We start from the raw sequence: 19,731 nt of genomic DNA, 5'->3' as shown, positions 1-19,731 counted from the left end.
CCATGTTGCCCAGGCTGGTCTACAACTCCTGAACTCAAGCGATCCTCCTGCCTGGGCCTCCAAAAGTGCTGAGATTACAGGCATGAGCCACTGCACCCGGCCACATGCTGGTTTAAAGAGGCACTCCTGTCCTCACCTGAGGCATAGTCTCCCTTAAGTGCTCACCAGCAGATCTGCACAGGATACCTTGGCCCCTGGCTGACCCTGACCTGACACCAGTGAGCCACTGACTTAGTTCCAGACTGAATCTTAGAGGCCCAGGTGATTATGTGGCACCCTAGCTCCTGGTTCATGGAAGGGAATGGCCTTTGCAGGCTAGTTCCATCTCTGGGAGCCATGTGGTGACGGGTCAATGCTGCAGGGTCGGAGGATCAGGGCTGCCATCTCCTCAGCTGGGAAGGAAATGTCAGAGGGGCAGGCGATGTGTACTGGTCTGAACAGGCCTGCCCTTAGAGAAGTGTCAAACTTCCTTAAAGCTAGATAGGTTCAAAACATGGGAGGAGAAGAAACTCCTTCAGCACCAGGGGTCCTGAGAGGTCTGAGAGAAGGCTCCCTGACATCTGTCTCATGGTGTGAAGCCTCCGTGTGCTCCACAGCTTCTTGTTCAGCTCCCCACACAGCATTTGCTCATCCCCCAGGCGCCTCTCCGTACACCCGACAGTCTTCGGGAAAGAGGTGCTAAGTAGACTCAATCTAGACACACCATCTTCTTTGAAGGAGATGAGGTTGGTGTGTTCACTGGCTCATCCTGACAAAGGGCAAAAGCCCAGAGAGAGCATCCACCCTGGGTAGTGAGGCCTGGTCCCAGCGCCCCAACCCCGCCTCCCTGGTGCGCTTCTCAGCAGAGCAGCAGAGCCCCCACAGGAATGAGGGGGGTGGTGGCTGCACTCCAAGCCAGATGCCAGCATTCCTGAGGCTAGAACTGCTCATCCGGTTTATAAATCATTTCCAAAGGCTAGGAACCTTGGGCCCTGCTGACTTCCTCACCCCATTTTGTCTTGTCCTGACCCATACATAGGACATTTGTAAGGTGCCACCAAACGGTGCAGACACAGAACCCTTCAAAGGTGGGAGTCCCGCTGGAGTCTAAACAGCTTTGGGGAGATGACTGCCTCAATTCTGTTTGAGTTTTGCTTCCTAGCAAAGCTAAAAAGAGAGGAAATGAAAGTTTGTGTAGGGAGTGACAGAAATGAAAACAACAGATTGGAAGGATTCCATTTTCATTTATTGAAAAGCTGATACTGGAATGTAGGAGGGTCCAAGGAAAACAACTCCAAGGTACCATACGTGAAGGGCTGCAGATGACTGTCCAGTGCCGCTGGCATGCCTGGCTGGAAATCAACAGACCTGTGCACAGCCCTGTGGCTAAAGCTGGAGGAAGCAGATATCCAGAACGTTCTGTTCCTTTAGTCAGTGGTCCCACACTATTCTACAAGGACAAGCTCAAGAGGCTTAAGTATACAAAACAAGAGACAAGATAGGAGAAAAACGGAAAACTGAAGCCTCATTGCATAACTCCAAACCTTCTGTGTGGCTGACACGGCAGGCAGAGCCACTGAGGACAACACAGCTCTGCCTCCTCACAGAAGCAAGGCAACATCAGAACGTCCTTGGTGGCATCAACAGTGGCTGTACTTGACATGGCCAGTTAAGAATCTGCCCTACTTTATCTGGATGGAGGGACTTTTGTTCCCAAAAAGTTAAATGGGGCAGAATATAAGCAGTGACTGGAATCCAGGAAAGGCCTGACATCTTATGATACATAGACAGGTCTGGTGACCTCCATGACATTTTCTGTTCCCTTCATAGTCTTGGTGTCAGGAAAGGAGATGCAGAATGAAGATGACAGCATGCTTCTCAAACATGCATGGATGGGAGCACTTGCGACTCAGAGCTCCACCTCTGCCAGCCCGCAAATGCTCTTCAAGGACTTTCACAAAATGCTTCTCTTTGAGCTCAAGAGAAGTGGCTGCTGACCACCCTATATATAGTAACTGAGTAAGGTCAGAGGACTGACGATGGCAAAGGGCCTGCAGACAGCTGTCCCTGCAAAGGTCTGGATATCCAATGACAGACACGGTGTTCACCCCTGGAGACCTCACCTAACATCCACAGTGGTGCACAAATGAATCCATACTCCCTAAAGCCTTCCCAGGCCACCCCTGGCCAACTGCAAGCCACTTCCACCACAAAGACCCATCTGCTGCTCTGTGTTCATGCAACACCCAACTGTTTATAAGTCCCTGCGGGACTGTGCTTCTCCCACCTCTGGGCCTGTCTGGAATGTTCTGTCTACCAGCCCACCTATTCCTTTTACCTGGCCATCTCCCCTGCTGAAGCTTTGAGACTGTGAGTTCTAGAGACAGAGAGATGTGGGTTTGACTCTAGGTTTTGTACTTTCTGGCTGGAAGTCCTAGTCATTCCTTCTCTGAATCTTAGCTGTGAGAAGTCAGTGAGATAATGCATGTAAAAATGCTTAGCACAAGTCAGCACATATACATGTGCCTTGTTGCCACCAGGCTGGTTTGAGAGCATATGTTACTGCAATGGCAATATATTGAGATAAGTCCTTGCCTTTCTCCTTACAACAGTCGACTGTGACCTCCTTGAAGGAAGGGACCCTGTCTTTCATCTGTTTGTTCTAGAACCTGACCCAGAGCCTCCCACTTTAGCAGGCGCTCCATCAGCTCCAGCTGAGCTACCACCAACCAGAAGATGTAGCAGCGGGTGGGGTCACCACAATTCAGGGAACTCCTCAGCTTTCTTCCATGGAACTCAGAGTAAGCGTGGATGGCAGATGGTATGGTGTGTGCATGTGCAACATGCCAAGTCAATATATGTGTGTGGCAGGAAAACAATGGAGCCCTGTAACTCAGAGGCTTCCAGAAATGGCAGAAGGGGGAACCCAGGTTTTGACACTCCAGGCCAGGGTCCCGGTACACCGTTCCTGAGACTTAGAAGCTCATGGTGTTCACTGAGTTGGAATGGACCTAGATTGGAGACCCTGGAACAGCTGAGGCACCATTTATCCTGTCTTTGACCTTGCCTAGACCATGCTGAGGGGACAGCTGGGGGCCTGGCCTGGGATGGCAAGGCCCAGAGAAAGCGTGCACCAAAGCTGTGAACCGCAAGTCCTGGCTGAATCTAGGAAAGGACATGTTTCATTTGGTCCTCATAGAGGTAAAAGCACGTTTTAAGTTAGCTGTCCATATTTGGAAATTGGGAGATTTCACATAAAATTCCTACCTCAGCAAGCAGCTGGGGCTGAGCAGGGCTGCCCTGTGAGGGGCAGGTATCCCATCCCATCCCACCCCGCCCCACCCCACCCCACCCCACCCCACACCCGGGGCCAGGCTGCCTCTCTCACGCTTGCCTCCTACCCTGACACTGAGTCATTTCTCACTGTGCCTTGGCTCCTGCTTTTTCCACTTGGACCAAGGACAGTGCCATCCGGCCCACTTCCATTATCTGGCCTTGTGCTGCCGCTTCGGGCATTTGCACTGGCGGTCCCTGTGCAGCTGGGCCACTCCTCATCCCTGGCTGACTTACCCCCGCCCCCTGGCAGCACTGCCTCCAGGACCCACCTTTGCCCAGCCCTGAGGTGGCGCCTGTGATCACCACCACAGCATTCCGCAGGTAGGCCTTCCCGCGCACCCACTGCAGCAGCCGGAAGAGGCCAAAGACGCCCAGGCAGCCGAACAGCAGGGGCAGGATGGCTGTGGAGGTGAAGAAGTCCATGGCCTTCACCTTCGGCAGACTCTTCCTGGAAGAACCAAAACCAAACACACCAGTGACAAAGTAGCAGAGCTCAGGGGACTTTCCTAGGCTCTTCCTCTCACCTGATATGAATCCCAGATCTCCCTCTGTGGACTCCAGCTCTAAGCCCTAGCAAGTATTGACCCAGGCCCTGCACTCTCGGCCGACTGTTTAGCATTGTAGAACTTTCTTCCTCTCAGTACTGACATAAGCGGACAGAAAAGCCACAGGCCTCATGCTGCCCCTCAGGGAACAAGCGGAGATTGCCATTCAGCCTAGGATGTAGTCACCCACAGTGTTACAGGAAGAGGTGGCGTGTCAGGACTCACCTGCCTCTCCTTCGGAAACCTATGTTGGCCTTACCTCAAGTAACGCCTGTTTTCATTTTCAATCCCTGAATACTTGTGAAACTAGAAAGGGGTTTTTTGAGGAAAGAAAAAAGGAAGTCGTACCAATTCTTATCCTCTTCAGAGCAGACACTCAGAGGATGGACGTTTCTGGGTGGAGCAGCCCCTAGATTGTTACAGTGAGGGCCACAGATGGACTTCTGACCACAGGCCTCACAGACACCCAAAGGGGATTCAGTGCAGGGCCCTGCCCCAAGCACCAGCATGGGCTCCGGCCGGTGAGCGTGTTGCCCCGCTGTGCCTGTGGCATGTTCCTGCCCAGCATTCCCCAGTGAGCCATGAAATCTGGAGGCTGTATGAGTGTCTGTGCAACAGTGTGCAGTTGATTCTTGGGAAATGTGTGTTTTTCCCACCTGCCCTTATTTCCCCTGAACCTCCCCCATTCCTCCACATTCACCTGTCCCCCTGTGCCCAAAGCAGGAGCTAAGAGGGGGACACAGGGTTAAAGGAAGGCTGAGGAGGAGCTGGTGAGCACCATGTGCTGTCGCTGGGAAGCAATGCCCTGGAAGGCCACTTGATAAGCGAGCCAGAGTCTATGAGACAAAAGGCCCCCCACAGTCCACCTCCAGGGCTGTGGTTTACGAGCACAGAATCCTTCTCAGGAAGGAAGAGGCTGGAATCCAAGAAGAGAGTTCTGGCAAACCAGACTAGCTCTACATTATTCATCAGCTTGGAGCAATGATGTAAAACCCTCACCCACCTACTTAATATCCCATCTCAAGCCCACATATTAAAAAAAAAAATTCTGCTTCCTTTCCTAAGAGGACATCAACTCTGGATGCCAGAGTGAAGCCAGGAACACTGTGGACTCCCAACATGCATCCATCTATGCACCAAGTCGCTTTGATCCTGAAGTTCATGTTCAGGGTGGCTGTCCTGATCTATGCTAAATTGCCCCCTACAAGAGGATTCTACTGCAACGGAACTGTCAACTCAACTAGTTTAGCATTTACTTTTTCACCTGCTTTTCCAGATACACCTGAATTCTTAACCACCATAAAAAACAGCCAAATTCTTGGACTGTAAAAATGACAGTTTCCCACCAACCGCCACTTAATCCACCTCTGAAAACACCTCAGCTACTATCTGCTGTGTGGATAAAGCTCCCACTTGCCCTACACTATGCCAAGCCTCCGCTGGATGAACTGGGGATTAAGGTGGTATCTAAAGCACCAAGCTTTTCACCCAGGCACTACTGGTACCATCCCTGCCCCAAGAGGAAGCTCTGGCCAGGTGTTCTTGCCTGCAGGCTATGCTGGGTCCCAAGGACCCTTCGTGTGGAATCTGAGAAGTCCTCAGGAAAGGTGTAGAGTAGGCACCGAGGCCTGCGCCACTCCAGGGTTCTGTGGGTGCTGTCTGGAGTCCTGAACGGGACCAAGATCCTGAAAACAGGGAATGTGGGAGGGTTTCCTAGGGGAAGGAGGGATAAACAGTGGGAGGCAGGAATGGTTGCCAGTTTGTCGATATAGCTTTACCAGAAAATTATAGCAATTGACAAAAGGCAAGAGAAGGCTCCAGGTAAGGACAGCTTAAAACTTGCATGTAATAAGCTGGTTGAGGGGTGGGGGCTTGGGAAGAGTTCAACCCGGCTGGATGGCTATTTGGTAAAAGCTTTTTTCTCACTGCAATCCCAGGTCTTTGTACCAGGTAGGTCTCAGGGTAGGACCACCCTGCCTTGTCCAGAATGGCCCAGGGCCCAGCCACTGCCCAGGATGAGCTTGAGGTGTGAAAGGGGTGGGGGCCTCAGCTCAGGGAAGGATAGTAGGGCTCAGCCTCTGGGGCCGGGACCCAGAGCCCCACTGGGCGTGTTGGGTGGAAACCCCTCTGAACACTCCTCCATGGGCCCCTGGAGGCCAGTGACTGTGAAGTCCACCCCATTTCAAATCGACAACCTGGGGCTGAGGCAGAATGCCACCAAGGTCATGGGGGTCAAGAGCCAAGTATGCAGCCTGTCACTTCCCAAAACTCAGAGACCACCTGAAAAACACTAACTGCAGCACAACAGCGGCGGTGCAGGGGTCATGAGGATGAACCCTCAAGCCAGCCTGGCTTGGGTGACACCCTGGCCCAGTCACTTGGCAGCCTGGCAAAGGGGCCTCACTGCCCTGGGCCTCAGTGTCCTCGCCTCTGAGCTGAAGTTGTGAGAGGACCTCCCTCCTGGGTTTGTTATTAGGTTGGATGAATTCATCTGTGTACACAGAGGGAACACAGCTGCCACCAGCATCATCATGACCATGACTAACTCAAAGTTCCTGGATCAGGACCTCACCTCCCAGCAATCAGACTCCCAAGACTGTCCGAAGGGGCCCCTGGCTTGTGAACAGTGGTTCTTTCCAAATAAAGGAAGCTCATTAAATGTATTAAGTGTCCAATGTTGTTTAACTTCTATATTTTCATAAACCCTTCAGTTTAATCAAATTAACAAATAGGAAAAAACTCCACAATATTGGCAGAAGTCAGGCTCTCATATCCCAAGTTTTGTGTTAGAAAATGTGGTTATCAAGGCCAGCAAAGCAGGAGAGAGCAGACAGGTACTAAAATGTCCCTCAACCCCGTTTTCACACCCAGGGAGGAGCAGGATGAAAATAAACCAGCCCAGCAAGGCTCCCCAGTGGAAGATGATTAAAGCTCCCAACAAATTGCACTTTCATGCAAACTAATTAAAACTCAAGCCAGCAATCTATGACATGAAGAAAAGAGAGAGAACTACACACCGTCTTGTACACTTCTGGGATTCCTTGAGCACCTGACACAACATCACAGGCCAGCCTTGGTCTCCTGGCCCTGGAGACCACTTTGCCTGAGGCAAACATGGCGCCGGGTGAATGGGATCCATCCTTGGCCCGGGCCGCTTTCTGTGGGGAGAGCGCACATCTGCATTCAGTCTGGTAGGTTGCTATCAAATCAGAATGCAAAGTAAATTAAAAGCCAGTGCCAAGGCCAAACACAGTGCCTCGTGCCTGTAATTCCAGCACTTTGAGAGGCTGAGGTAGGGGGGTCACTTGAGCCCGGGAATTCAAGACCAGCCCGGGCAACATGGTGAAATCCCGTCTCTACAAAAAACACAAAAACTAACCAGGTATGGTAGTGCATGTCTGTAGTCCCAGCTTCTTGGGAGGCTGAGGTGGGAGGATTGTTTGAGCCTAGGAAGTTGAGGCTGCAGTGAGCCAAGATTGCACCACTGTACTCCAGCCTGGGTGACAGAGCGAGACCCTGTCTCAAAAACAAACAAAAAACAAAATCCAGTGCCAACTCTCCCCTGCTAACAAAGAATGACCATGGTGGGAAAAGACACTCCAGAGTGAGCCATTTATCTGAGAATCAGGTTCAATTCCAGCATAACTTTCCTGACCAGATGAAGTTGTTCATATTGATAATCCCGACTCTTTCCAGAGTTTTTCAAATTCTGAAAGCCCTCCTAACTGTTCTTCCACTCAGCAGGGCATGTGGCCACACTGCTGGGCCTTCTTGGGTTCTTAGAGACAGCTGTGCCAACACTTTCCTAGCTTGTCTGTGGAAGTCAGGATGACCATGAGAGCTAGCCACGGAAAGCCCCACCACCTTGCTGTGGCGTCCAGGGCTTTCTACCAGCTAAAAGGACAGCTTCACAGTGGAAGAAAGGAACAGTGTTCTAGCTGGCCACATTTCCAGATTAGGAAATAAATCTACATAAAGCAAGGTCAAAGGGAGGCCTGTTTTCTTTGAAAATGGCATACAAGAAGGATTTATATATATGTATAAACTTAAATATATATATATATATATATTTTTTTTTTTTTTTTTTTTTTTTTTTTTGAGACGGAGTCTTGCTCTGTCACCCAGGCTGGAGTGCAGTGGCGCGATCTCGGCTCACTGCAAGCTCCGCCTCCCAGGTTCACGCCATTCTCCTGCCTCAGCCTCCCGAGTAGCTGGGACTACAGGCGCCCGCCACTACGCCCGGCTAATATTTTGTATTTTTAGTAGAAACGGGGTTTCACCGCGTTAGCCAGGATGGTCTCGATCTCCTGACCTTGTGATCTGCCCGCCTCGGCCTCCCAAAGTGCTGGGATTACAGGCGTGAGCCACCGTGCCCGGCCTAAACTTTAATATATTTATCAATCATGCATTTTATACCAAAATCCTTATTAACTGCTAGTTTCAGATATATAGCCAGATCATGGACTGAGAAGGCAAGACTGATGGTATAAAAAGGGACTGGGAAAAAATATCTGGCTCACGATTTTCAGCATTTGGAGATCAGCTTGTAGAAAGAAGGGACAGTCTGTCCAGCACCACTGTGAACCATGGCGGAAACCAGGACAGAGACATGGGGAGAGAGAGTGAAGCCAGAAAAAGAAGGTGAGAGCCCTTCAAAGAGAAACTACAGTGCACACGGCATCTGGAAGCAGAGGGCACCACCTACACATGGAATGTGTGCAGTGACAGTCACACCTCTTAATCCTTGGGCAAGAGACCTGAAACATGGTCTCACACTGATGATGAGACTCACGAACTGGCATGAGGAAGGGAGAGAGCTCAGGGGCTCACATATTAATGCTGTCTGCTTATATTTTCATCCCTTGCCAGATCCATGAGCTCTAGACCCAGGTTAAAAGAGTGCAAAGGTAGCAAAGTCCCTCTAAGAGTGAGTGTTCCTTGGGCCCGGGCAGCCAGAGTTCAGGGCTTCTCCCTGTGATTCTGCTGCTCCTTTACTTTCTGCTGAACCCACCACTAACTCCCTCACATCTGTTTATGCAGCTCATCCACCCTTTAAAGGGCTTCTGGAACCTCAAATTAGACATGAGACTATCACCAAGAAATCAACTCTGAGCACAAATGTCACCCTTTATGTCATCCATTCCATTCCTTCTACTTTGGCCAAAATTCTCCATTGCATTTCACAGACGGAATCCATTCCTAAGATTCCTTTCTCTCAAGCACTTTTTTTTTTAAAGAACTGTTAATAAAAATAGGTTGTTGGAATCTACTCAGAAACCACGCATAGAAATTAAACTACTAACAGTGACATCTGAGAATCAAAGGAGGGGATCTCAAAACCCACCAAAGTTTTTTTTAAAAAGAACAATTTCAGGTCTGTAAGAAGGATTAGCCATGAAATGATTTGCCATGTTACACACAAGAAAATCGGGCTAAAGGGCAGAGAGGAGTTCCAACTGGAAGGAAAGACACTGAAATCACACGGCAAGGAGTGGCTTAGTATTGCTAAAGAAGTTAGGATCCTGCTCCCACAAACCTACACCTACTCTTTTATTTTATAACCAATGGCCAGTTCTAATCAGCTGCTCTATTTAAGGTGACATAAACTATGGGTCATGCTTATGACCCATATCTTGAAATATATCTGAAAGCTTCTGTCATTTTCAGAAAGTAAAGGCAGGGTCAAACTGCTTTTTCTTTTTTTCTTTCTTTGGTCTCAAATGTCTGAGAAGCCACATTAAGGCCGCCTTCGACTGGAAAAAAAAAAAAGAACAATATCCTACCTCAGATGGCAGCTACCTTGCCAGTGGCGGGTCCTGGCGCCAGTGTCTTCTCCGGTCTTTTGACCTGGGCCAGAGGACACCTTCAGGTCAACAAGCCCTCCCTGGAATGCCTGAACAAGCCACGGCAGAGTGGCCTGTGGGGTGTATTTTCAGAAGCCAGCCTTCAGCTCCCTGGTTTAAAAGAGTACAGGCTGGCTTTAGTAAAAATAAAACCTGAAGGAAGGCTGGAGACTTCAGACCAGGCTCCTGAGCGTTCAATCCTGGGAAGAGCAGCCACACTGAAGTGAGCTCTGCTCTCCAGTAAGACGCCGAGCACATGCTTCCCAGCAATCCTGTGTGGTGGGGGTGGGGGGGAAAGGTGCCAAAGCCCAGCCCCGGGTCCTGTAATATGGCACAGGAGTGCGGTGACAGCAAACAGGAGGCAGAGCCCGTGCCAAGTCTGCCTGTTCATTATGGCCTAAAGCCCTCCTTATCAATTATAGCACTTACTATGGCTACCTAGGAACTTGTACACACACAATTTTGGTTTTTAATGTGTTTTGTTTTGTTTTTTTGGAGATGGAGTCTTGCTCTGTTGCCCAGGCTGGAAAGCAGTGCCACGATCTTCGCTCACTGCAACCTCCACCTCCCGGGTTCAAGTAATTCTTCTGCTTCAGCCTCCCGCATAGCTGGGACTACAGGCACACGCCACCATGTCTGGCTAATTTTTGTATTTTTAGTAGAGACGGGGTTTCACCATATTGGCCAGGCTGGTCTCGAACTCCTGACCTCGTGATCTGCCCGCCTCAGCCTCCCAAAATGCTGGGATTACAGGCATGAGCCACCACGTCTGGCCTTAACGTGCTTCTTAAAGTGAATTTAGATCAGGCACAGTGACTCACACCTGTAATCTCACCATTTTAGGAGGCCAGGGTGGGTGGACTGCTTGAGCTCACAAGTTTGGGACCAGTCTGGGCAACACAGCGAAACCCCGTCTTTACCAAAAATTAAAAATTAGCCAGATGTGGTGGCACGCGCCTGTAGTCCCAGCTACTTGGGAGGCTGAAGTGGGAGGACAGCTTGAACGCAGGAGGTGGAGATGGTGCCATTGCATTCCAGCCTGGGTGACAGAGTGAGACCCTGTCCCCCAAAAAAAGAAAAAAAAAGTGAATATAGTGTTACCAGAAGACACTGGAAAAATGTCACTCTCTTTCCTAGAAAACACACCAGAGGCCCAGGCCCCCCGCACCCACCCCTGACAGAAACTGGACAAGGCACTGACTGTGGTGGTGAAGAAGAGAAAGCACCAAGTCAGCACGGGGGAGGGGGACAAGACCACCATGCTGCATACTTGCTGTGCAACACAGGCAGATTCATTCACTACTCGAAACTAAGCACACTCACATCAGAATGGGGATGATCGCTCCAATAGGAAAATGCATAGGAAAGCACTTTGTAAATATGAAAATCTTGAACAACTGTGCTGTTGAATCATAAACTGACTGAAAAAAGGCAATTCCCAGAGAGGATTTCAGAAACGTTCCAAGCAATAGCAGCCAAACTGGCAGCTTTAAGGGCTCGTCATGTTTGAGTATGTTTGGTAGAAAAACCAACCTTATTCCTCTACACCCACACCAGGGATCACCTCAGATCCTGGATGTTGTGCACTCATCCACTCAACTATACTTCTCAAGTGCCCTCTGGTACCAGGCACTGGGCTAGGGCTGGGGTGGAGGGCAATGAACGAAGGAGAAAAGCTGTCTGACCTCATGGAGGCAGCCCCTATGGAAGACTGACAATACACAAAGAAACACAAAAATTAAATAATTGTGATAATGAAAGAAACAATCAATGTGAAACAACACAGAGTAGTGGGCTGTCCAAAGTACAAGCCTTGCCTGAAGACTTCATTCAAAGTCAAAACAATTCAAACTGCTGTGCTGGCCGAACACCGCACCTGGCAGAGGCCACTGCTGGTTTGTGACTCCTATATCAGATTATTGTCTTTAAAAATTACATATAACAACAACAAGGCAGACAAGATGCCAACATAAATATGAGGTCAGAAATCTAGGAGTTCAGAAATCTAGTTTAAAAGGAGATGCTAGAGCAGCAACTAGAGTATCTAAGAGGAACTATCTACCGGCATCAGTTTCAGAAACTTAATTAAGCAAGGCTGGCCCAGTGGCTCATGCCTGTAATCCCAGCTACTCAGGAGGCTGAGGTGGGAGGATTGCCTGAGCCCAGGAGTTTGAGGTTATAGTGAGCTATGATGATGCCACTGCACTCCAGCCTAGGAGACAGAATGAGACTCTGTCTCAAAAAAAAAAAAAAAAGAAGCACAACAATTGACAATATCTGTACTCAAGATGGAGCAGCATAGCCATGTGCGGTGGCTCATGCCTGTAATTTCAGCCCTTTAGGAGGCCAAGACGGGAGGATCACTTGAGCTCAGGAGCTTGAGACCAGCCTGGGCAACATGGTAAAACCCCGTCTCTAGCAAAAATACAAAAATTAGCAGGGCGTAGTGGCGCACGTCTGTGGTCCTAGCTACTTGGAAGGCTGAAGTGGGAGGATCACTTGAGACCCAGAAGTAGAGGCTGCAGTGAGCTGTGATCACGCCCTAAGGATGTGGAGCTTGGATATCAGTGAATCAACAAGACCCAGCCCCTGATGCCACCATGTGCGTGGACTAAGGCAGTGAGGAGAACAATCAGTAACAAACATTTAATTACCATGTGGCAAGGGCCATGAGGAGGCCACCTGATGCAATTTTAAGCACTAGGTAATCTGGTCATTTATATTGCTTTTCCATCCACTAAAACGCCTTGTAACATTTCATGGGATTTTCTTCATGGGGGCATTGAAGTGGGGACAGAAGAGACCTCATTACTAACACTTCACTGCAAGCAGACTCTGGGAGATTTGTAGCATGAATAGAAACACAACAAAAGCAGTTTTACTTTCTGATATGCTTTTTAAAGGGAACTCAATTCACTGAAATAGAGTGGTCAGCACAAAGACTCAAGAAGTAAAATACACAGAACTGACAAAAACTCCAGAAGTAAATGTCCCCTTAGTGTCGCGACAATGTACCAAAGCCATTTCTAATTTAACTTGATTATTTAGATTATACCTGTGTTTTTTGTTTTTTGGTTTTTTTTGAGACAGTCTCGCTCTGTCACCCAGGCTGTAGTGCAGTGGCGTGATCTCGGTTCACTGCAACCTCTGCCTCCTGGGTTCAAGCGATTCTCCTGCCTCAGCTTTCTGAGTAGCTGGGATTACAAGTGCCCGCCACCACAACCAGCTAATTTTTGTGTTTTTAATAGAGATGGGGTTTCTCCATGCTGGCCAGGCTGGTCTCGAAGTCCAGATCTCAGGTGATCCACCCGCCTCAGCCTCCCAAAGTGCTGAGATTATAGGTGTGGGCCACTGTGCTCGGCCTAAACCTGTATTTTAAATGGTACCAAGGATGTTCAAGAAATATTAAATAATAATTTTAAGAGCCTTCAGTATAGAAAACACTCTCAATGCTAAATACTTTTTGATAAGTAGAAAGCAAAAGAAAAATTGGGCCTCTAGAAGTTTGTTCTTGCCTGCTGTCCTCTTTGATAACTCTTATCCAGTCTTCAAGTCCTGCTTGGGCACCATCTCCTCCCTGAAACCTTTCAAGCCACCCAGCAACCCTGCCCTCCATACCTGGAGAGGGTTAATCACTTCCTTTTCAGTGTAGCCTCCATGGCATCTCACAAAACATCACAATGATTTCCCTTTACTGCCATGTGCCTCCCAGGACGGCAGTTCTCTGAGGGTCTGGCCTTTTATTCTGACTCCCACACCATCTATGTGGTCAGAACTTCATAAGTGTTTGTTGAATAAGATTGTATCATGGAAATAATCTAATCCAACACCATCAGATTACAGAAAAAAACAGAGCCCAGATGTGTTGTTTTATTTGCCTACACTCAGTATTAAACAGAAATCCTGAAGAACAAAAGTTCTCACAGTCCATTTTAACTACTCGCCAATTGCCATAAGAAAAGCAAACATTCCTGCAGCTTTATCTCAGCAAAATATCACTAAAACAAATTGCCGCAAACAAATCACATCCTGGAGCGAAAGTATGTTATTCACTAGGGATTAAACATTAAATATTGCTTAATTTCATGTAGTCTCATGGTTGAAATCATAATACTTTGAATTCTAACAAATTCCTGTCTTGGTTTCCTCACAGAGTTAGATAAATCATCATGTCTCTGTTCGCTCCCTTTCTCTCAGACAAATATGCCTTACTGTAATTTATCTAGGATGATGGCTCACCCTAAATTCCAAGTTATTTTTAGAGCTGTGTGAAAAACATTTTTGTAAAATTTAACTAGAAAATGCCTTGTATTCTAAAAGAGGTTTCGAAAGTTTATATAACAACTCTCCTGAAAACGTTTAGTACACTGACTTTTAATGCCAGCACACACAGAGGAGGAAGGGCACATGCTGGAAGGACTGACTGGGGAGGAAAGTGTCATGAGCTGAGAAGGCTGTGCCACTCCCAACATCTATGATTTCACTTAAAAATAGCCTAGCAGGTGCCCTATCACTTTCTTTTACCAAGCGTCCTAGCAAATATTTCCTGAGGACACGACTGTGTCTCTTTCGGACAGTCATACAGTAAGTAATCAATCTATTTCACCCACTGTTCGATTTCCCACTTTCCTTCACAGATACATGTCTTCTCTTCTTATTTCTCTCACAAGGCCCTCTTCCTGGGGATTCAAGATGATGTCTGGAGTCATTTCCTTTTAGCCTAAAGGACTTCCTTTAATACAGCATTTCTTGAAGGACAAATCTACAATCTACCAATTATCTCAGTCTTTGTTTATATGGGAATGTCTTTATCTTACCTTCAATTTTGAAGGATAGGTTTAGATACAGAATTTCATGTATATTCTTTGAACATACTGTTCTACTGCCTCATAGCTGCCATTTTTTTATTAATGAAATTTCTAAGACAAACTAGGTTCACAGCAAAACTGAGCAGAAAGTAGAGTTCCCATACACCCCTGTGTCCACACAAGTACAGCCTCCCCCATTAGCCACATCCCCCACCAGTGTTACACTGTTATAACCCATGTGCCTATGCTGTCACATCATTGTCACCCAGAGGGCAAAGTTTACATTAGTGCCCACTCTCAGTGCTATGCATTCTCTTGGTTTGGACAAATGTATACTGACATATATCTATAATTGTAGTTTCATACAGAATAGTTTCACTGCCCTAAAAATCTTCTGTGCTCCACCTATTCATCTCTCCCTCCTCCCCAACCCATGAACCTTTAAATATCTCCACAGTTTTGCCTTTTCCAGAATGTCATATACTTGGAAACATATGGCCTTTCCAGATTGACTACTTTCACTTAGTAATATACATTTCAGTTTCTTCCATGTCTTTTCATAGCTTCATAGCTCATTTTTTTTTTAGTACTGAACAATATTCAGTTGTCTGGATGTACCAGAGTTTATACATTCAAAGACATCTTGGTGGCTTCGAAGTTTCGGCAATTATGAATAAAGCTGCTATAAACATCTGTGTGCAGGTTTTTGAGTAGATACAGGTTTTCAATTTATCTGGGTAAATATCAAGGAGTGTGATTACTGCAGTGTATGGTAAGAGTACATTTCATTTTGTAAGAAACTACCAACTGTCTTCCAAAGTGGCTGTAGCATTTTGCATTCCCACTGGTAATGAATAAGAGTTTCTTTTGCTCCACTTCCTTGCTAGCATTTGGTGATGTCAATGTTCTGGATTTTGGCCATCCTATTTAGTGTGTGGTGGTATCTCACTGTCATTTTAATTTGCATTTCCCTTATGAAATATGATGCAGAGCATCTTTTCATATGCTTATTTGCCACTTGTATATTTTCTTCACTCAGGTCTCTTCAGATCTTTTGTCTATTTTTTTTACTGTGTTGTTCATTTTTAATTTTTTTATTTTTGAGACAGAGTCTCACTTTGTCGCCCAGGCTAGAGTGTACTGGCGTGATCTTGGCTCATTGCAACCTCCGCCTCCCAGGCTCAAGTGATTCTCCTGTCTCAGCCTCCCGAGTGGCTATGATTACAGGCACATTGCCACTACCGCTCAGCTAATTTTTTTTTGTTTTTGATGTGAAGTCTTGCTCTGTCACCCAGGCTGGAGTGCAGTGGCGCGATCTCGGCTCACTGCAACCTCCGCCTCCCGGCTTCAAGCAATTCTCCTGCCTCAGCCTTCCGAGTAGCTGGGATTACAGGCCCACACCACCATGTCTGGCTAATTTTTGTATTTTTTTTTAATAGAGATGGGGTTTCACCATGTTGGCCCAGCTGGTCTCGAACTCATGACATTGTGATCTACCCACCTCGGCCTCCCAAAATGCTGGGAATACAGGCGTGAGCCACCATGCCCGGCCTAATTTTTATATTTTTAGTAGAGACAGGGTTTCACCATGTTGGCCAGGCTGGTCTTGAACTCCTGACCTCAAATGATCCACCACGTCAGCCTCCCAAAGTGCTGAGATTACAAGCATAAGCCACCATGCCTGGCCCTATTTCTCACTGATGAGTTTTAACAGTTCTTTGTATAAGTTAGATAATAGTCTTTTTTTTTTTTTTTTTTTTTTTTGAGACAGGGTCTTGCTTTGTGGCCCAGGCTGGAGTGCAGTGGCTCACTGCCACCTCAACTTCCTGGTCTCAAGGGATTCTCCTGCCTCAGCTTCCCAAGTAGCTAGGACTATAGGCACACACCACTGTGCCCAGCTAACTTTGAAAAAATTTTGCAGAGACAGGGTCTTGCCATCTTGCCCAGGCTGGTCTCAAACTCCTGAGCTCAGTGATCCTCTCATCTTGGTCTCCTAAAGTGCTGGGATTATAGACATGAGCCACCATTCCAACTGATAACAGTCCTTTAAAATGTGCCTTTTGAAAATATTGGCCGGGTACGGTGGCTCACGCCTGTAATCCCAACATTTTGGGAGGCTGAGGCAGCAGGATCATGAGGTCAGGAGCTTGAGACCATCCTGACCAACACAGTGAAACCCCGTCTCTACTAAAAATACAAAAAAAAAAAAAAAAAAATTAGCTGGGCATGGTGGCGCATGCCTGTAATCCCAGCTACTCAGGAGGCTGAGGCACTTGAACCTGGGAGGCGGAGGTTGCAATGAGCCAAGATCACGCCACCGCACTCTAGCCTAGGCCATAGAGCGAGACTCCGTCTTTAAAAAAAAAAAAAAAAGAAAGAAAGAAAAAGAAAATATTTTCTACTAGTCTGTGGTTTGTCTTCTCATTCTCTTGAAATAGTCTTTCTCAGACTAGAAGTTTTTAATTTTAATGAAATCCAGTTTATCAATTACTTCTTTCATGGATCATGCCCAAAAGTCACCACCATACCCGAGGTCATCAAATTTTCTCTTACGTTATCTTCTAGCAGTTTCATAGTTTTGCATTTTACATTTAGGTCTATGATCTATTTTGAGTTAACTTTTGTGAAAGTTGTAAAGTCTGTGTTTAGATTCTTTTTTTTTTTTTTTTGCATGCAGATAGTGTTTCAATACTATCTGCTGAAAAGACTATCTTTTCTCCATTGGCAAAGATCAGTTGGCTCTATTTATGTAAGTCTATTTCTGGGTTCTCTATTCTGTTCCATTGATCTACTTGTTGTTTCACCAATATCACTGTCCTGATTAATGTAGCTTTATACTAAGTCTTGGAGTCAGGTAGTGTCAGTCCTCTAACTTGTTTCTCCTACAATATTGAGTTGGTTATTCTTGGTCTTTTGCCTTTCCACATAAACTTTATAATCAGTTTGTCAATATCCATAAAATGACTTGCTGGGATTTGGATTGGGATTGCATTGACTCCATATATAAATTAGGAAGAAATTATATCTTGACATTACTGAGTTGTTCTATCTGTGAACATGGGATATCTATTTAGTTGATACATTTCATCACAGTTTTATAGTCTGTCTCATTAAAAAACTTGTTCATACTGTAATGTCTTTTTAATTTCAAATTCTACTTGTTCACCGCTGGTATACAGAAAAGTGATTCATGTTTATACATTAACCTTGTATCCTGCAACTTTGTTTAGTTTCTTGTTCTTTCGGATTTTTTACATAAATGATTGCCATCTGTGAACAAATATATTTTCATTTCTTCCTTCCCAGTCTCTACAATTTTTATTTCATTTTCTTGTCTTACTGCACTATATAGGACTTCCAGTATGATGTTAAAAAACAGTAATGATTCAATATGAGATTTGGGTGGGGAAAATTTTTTTTAAAGCAGTGGTGAGAGGGAACATCCTTGCCTTGTTCCTGATCTTAATGGGCAAGCTCTGAGTTCTTCACCATTAAGTATGATGTTGGCTGTAGTTTTTTTAAAGTATTTATCAAGTTGAGGGAGTTCCCCTCTACTCCAATTTGCTGAGAGTTTTAATCATGAATCAGAGATACATATTGTCAAATACTTTCTCTGCAGCTCCTGATACGGTCATGTGACTTTTTTTCCTCCTTAGTTTGTTGATGTGATGGATTATTATTTTTTTCAGACAGGGTCTCACTCCCAAAGTGCTGGCATTACAGGCGTGAGCCAGCGCACCCGGCCTCCCAGGCTGGTCTTGAACTCCCAAGTTTAAGTGATCCACTGGCCTCGGCCTCCCAAAGTACTGGGACTACAGGAATGAGCCACCACCCCCAGCCAGATTGCATTAGTTTTGTTTTGTTTTGAGATAGGGTCTCACTTTCTTGCCCAGACTGGAGTGTGGTGGTGTGATCACGACTCACTGCACCCTCAACTGCCCAGGCTCAAGCAGTTCTCCCACCTCAGCCTCCTAAGTAGCTGAGACCACAGGTGTACACTACCACACCTGGCTGATTTTATTTGTAGAGATGAGGTCTTGCTCTGTTGCCTAAGCTGGTCTTGAATTCCTGGGCTCAAGCAATTCTCCCATCTCAGCCCTCCCAACGTGCTGGGATTATAAGCATGAGCACTGTGCCTAGCCTGATTTGAATATTGAACCAGACTTACATATCTTGGATAAATCCCACTTGGTCATGGTCTTGGTCATTTTCATACATTATTGCATTCAATTTGCTAATATTTTGTTGAGGATATTTGCATCTATGTTCATGAGAGATATTGGTACATATTTTTATTTTCTTGTAATATCTTTGGTTTTGGTATTAGGGTAATGGAGGTCTCATAGACTGAGTTAGAAAGTATTCCCTCTGCTTCTATCTCCTGGGAGAGATTGTAGAGAATTGGTATAATACTTTCTTAATTATTTGGTAGAATTCATCAGTGAATCCATCTGGGCTTGGTGCTTTCTGTTGGGAAAGTTATTATTATTGATTCCATTTCTCTAATAGATATAGGCCCATTCAGAGTGTCTATTCCTTACTGCATGAGTTTTGGCAGATTGTCTTTTCATGGAATTGGTCTATTTCATCTAGGTTATCAAGTAATAGGCACAGAGTTATACATAGCATTCTTTTTTTTTTTTTGATGGAATTTTGTTCTTGTCACCCTAGCTGGGGTGCAATGGCATGATCTCAGCTCACTGCAACCTCCACCTCCCAGGTTCAAGCGATTCTCCTGCCCCAGCCCCCCGAATAGCTGGGATGACAGGTGCATGCCACCATGTCCAACTAATTTTTGTATTTTCAGTAGAGACAGGGTTTCACCATGTTGGCCAGGCTAGTCTCGAACTCCTGACCTCAGGTGATCCGCCTGCCTTGGCCTCCCAAAGTGCTGGGATTACAAGCATGAGCCACCACGCCCGGCTTATTTTTTTATTATTATTATTTTTTGAGATGGAGTCTCGCTCTGTTACCCAGGATAGAGTGCAGTCGTGCGATATTGGCTCATGCAACCTCCACCTCCCAGGTTCAAGCGATTATCCTGCCTCAGCCTCCCAAGTAGCTGGGACTACAGGTGCACAACACCATGCCTGGCTAACTTTTGTATTTTTGTAGAGATATGGTTTCACCATGTTGGCCAGGCTGGTCTCGATCTCCTGATCTTAGGTAATCCGCCTGCCTCGGCCTCCCAAAGTGCTAGGATTACAGGCATGAATCCCC

At 46.5% G+C, this 19,731-nt stretch overlaps 1 protein-coding gene across 3 annotated transcripts in view; it reads right to left on the bottom strand.

Annotated features, from left to right (window-relative positions):
• The window catches only part of DHRS7B (dehydrogenase/reductase 7B), a 68,735-nt gene that overhangs the window by 14,539 nt on the left and 34,465 nt on the right, over positions 1-19,731 (bottom strand). The window contains exons 1-2 of one of the 3 annotated variants that reach the window (XM_012503774.2): positions 9,644-9,961; positions 3,585-3,763 (exon numbers count right to left, since the gene is read on the bottom strand). In XM_012503774.2, the coding sequence (XP_012359228.2) occupies positions 3,585-3,738 (154 nt within the window). In that variant the 5' untranslated portion in view covers positions 3,739-3,763; positions 9,644-9,961. Of the gene's footprint in view, positions 1-3,584; positions 3,764-4,119; positions 4,134-9,643; positions 9,962-19,731 lie in introns of those variants that run through there. The other 2 variants (XM_030827422.1, XM_030827421.1) reach the window with 2 other exon arrangements.

This window comes from Nomascus leucogenys, chromosome 14 (genome assembly GCF_006542625.1).
Source record: "Nomascus leucogenys isolate Asia chromosome 14, Asia_NLE_v1, whole genome shotgun sequence".
NCBI lineage: Eukaryota > Metazoa > Chordata > Mammalia > Primates > Hylobatidae > Nomascus > Nomascus leucogenys.
The sequence above is the reverse complement of the archived record's forward strand: the minus strand, read 5'-3'. Positions and strand labels throughout refer to the sequence as shown.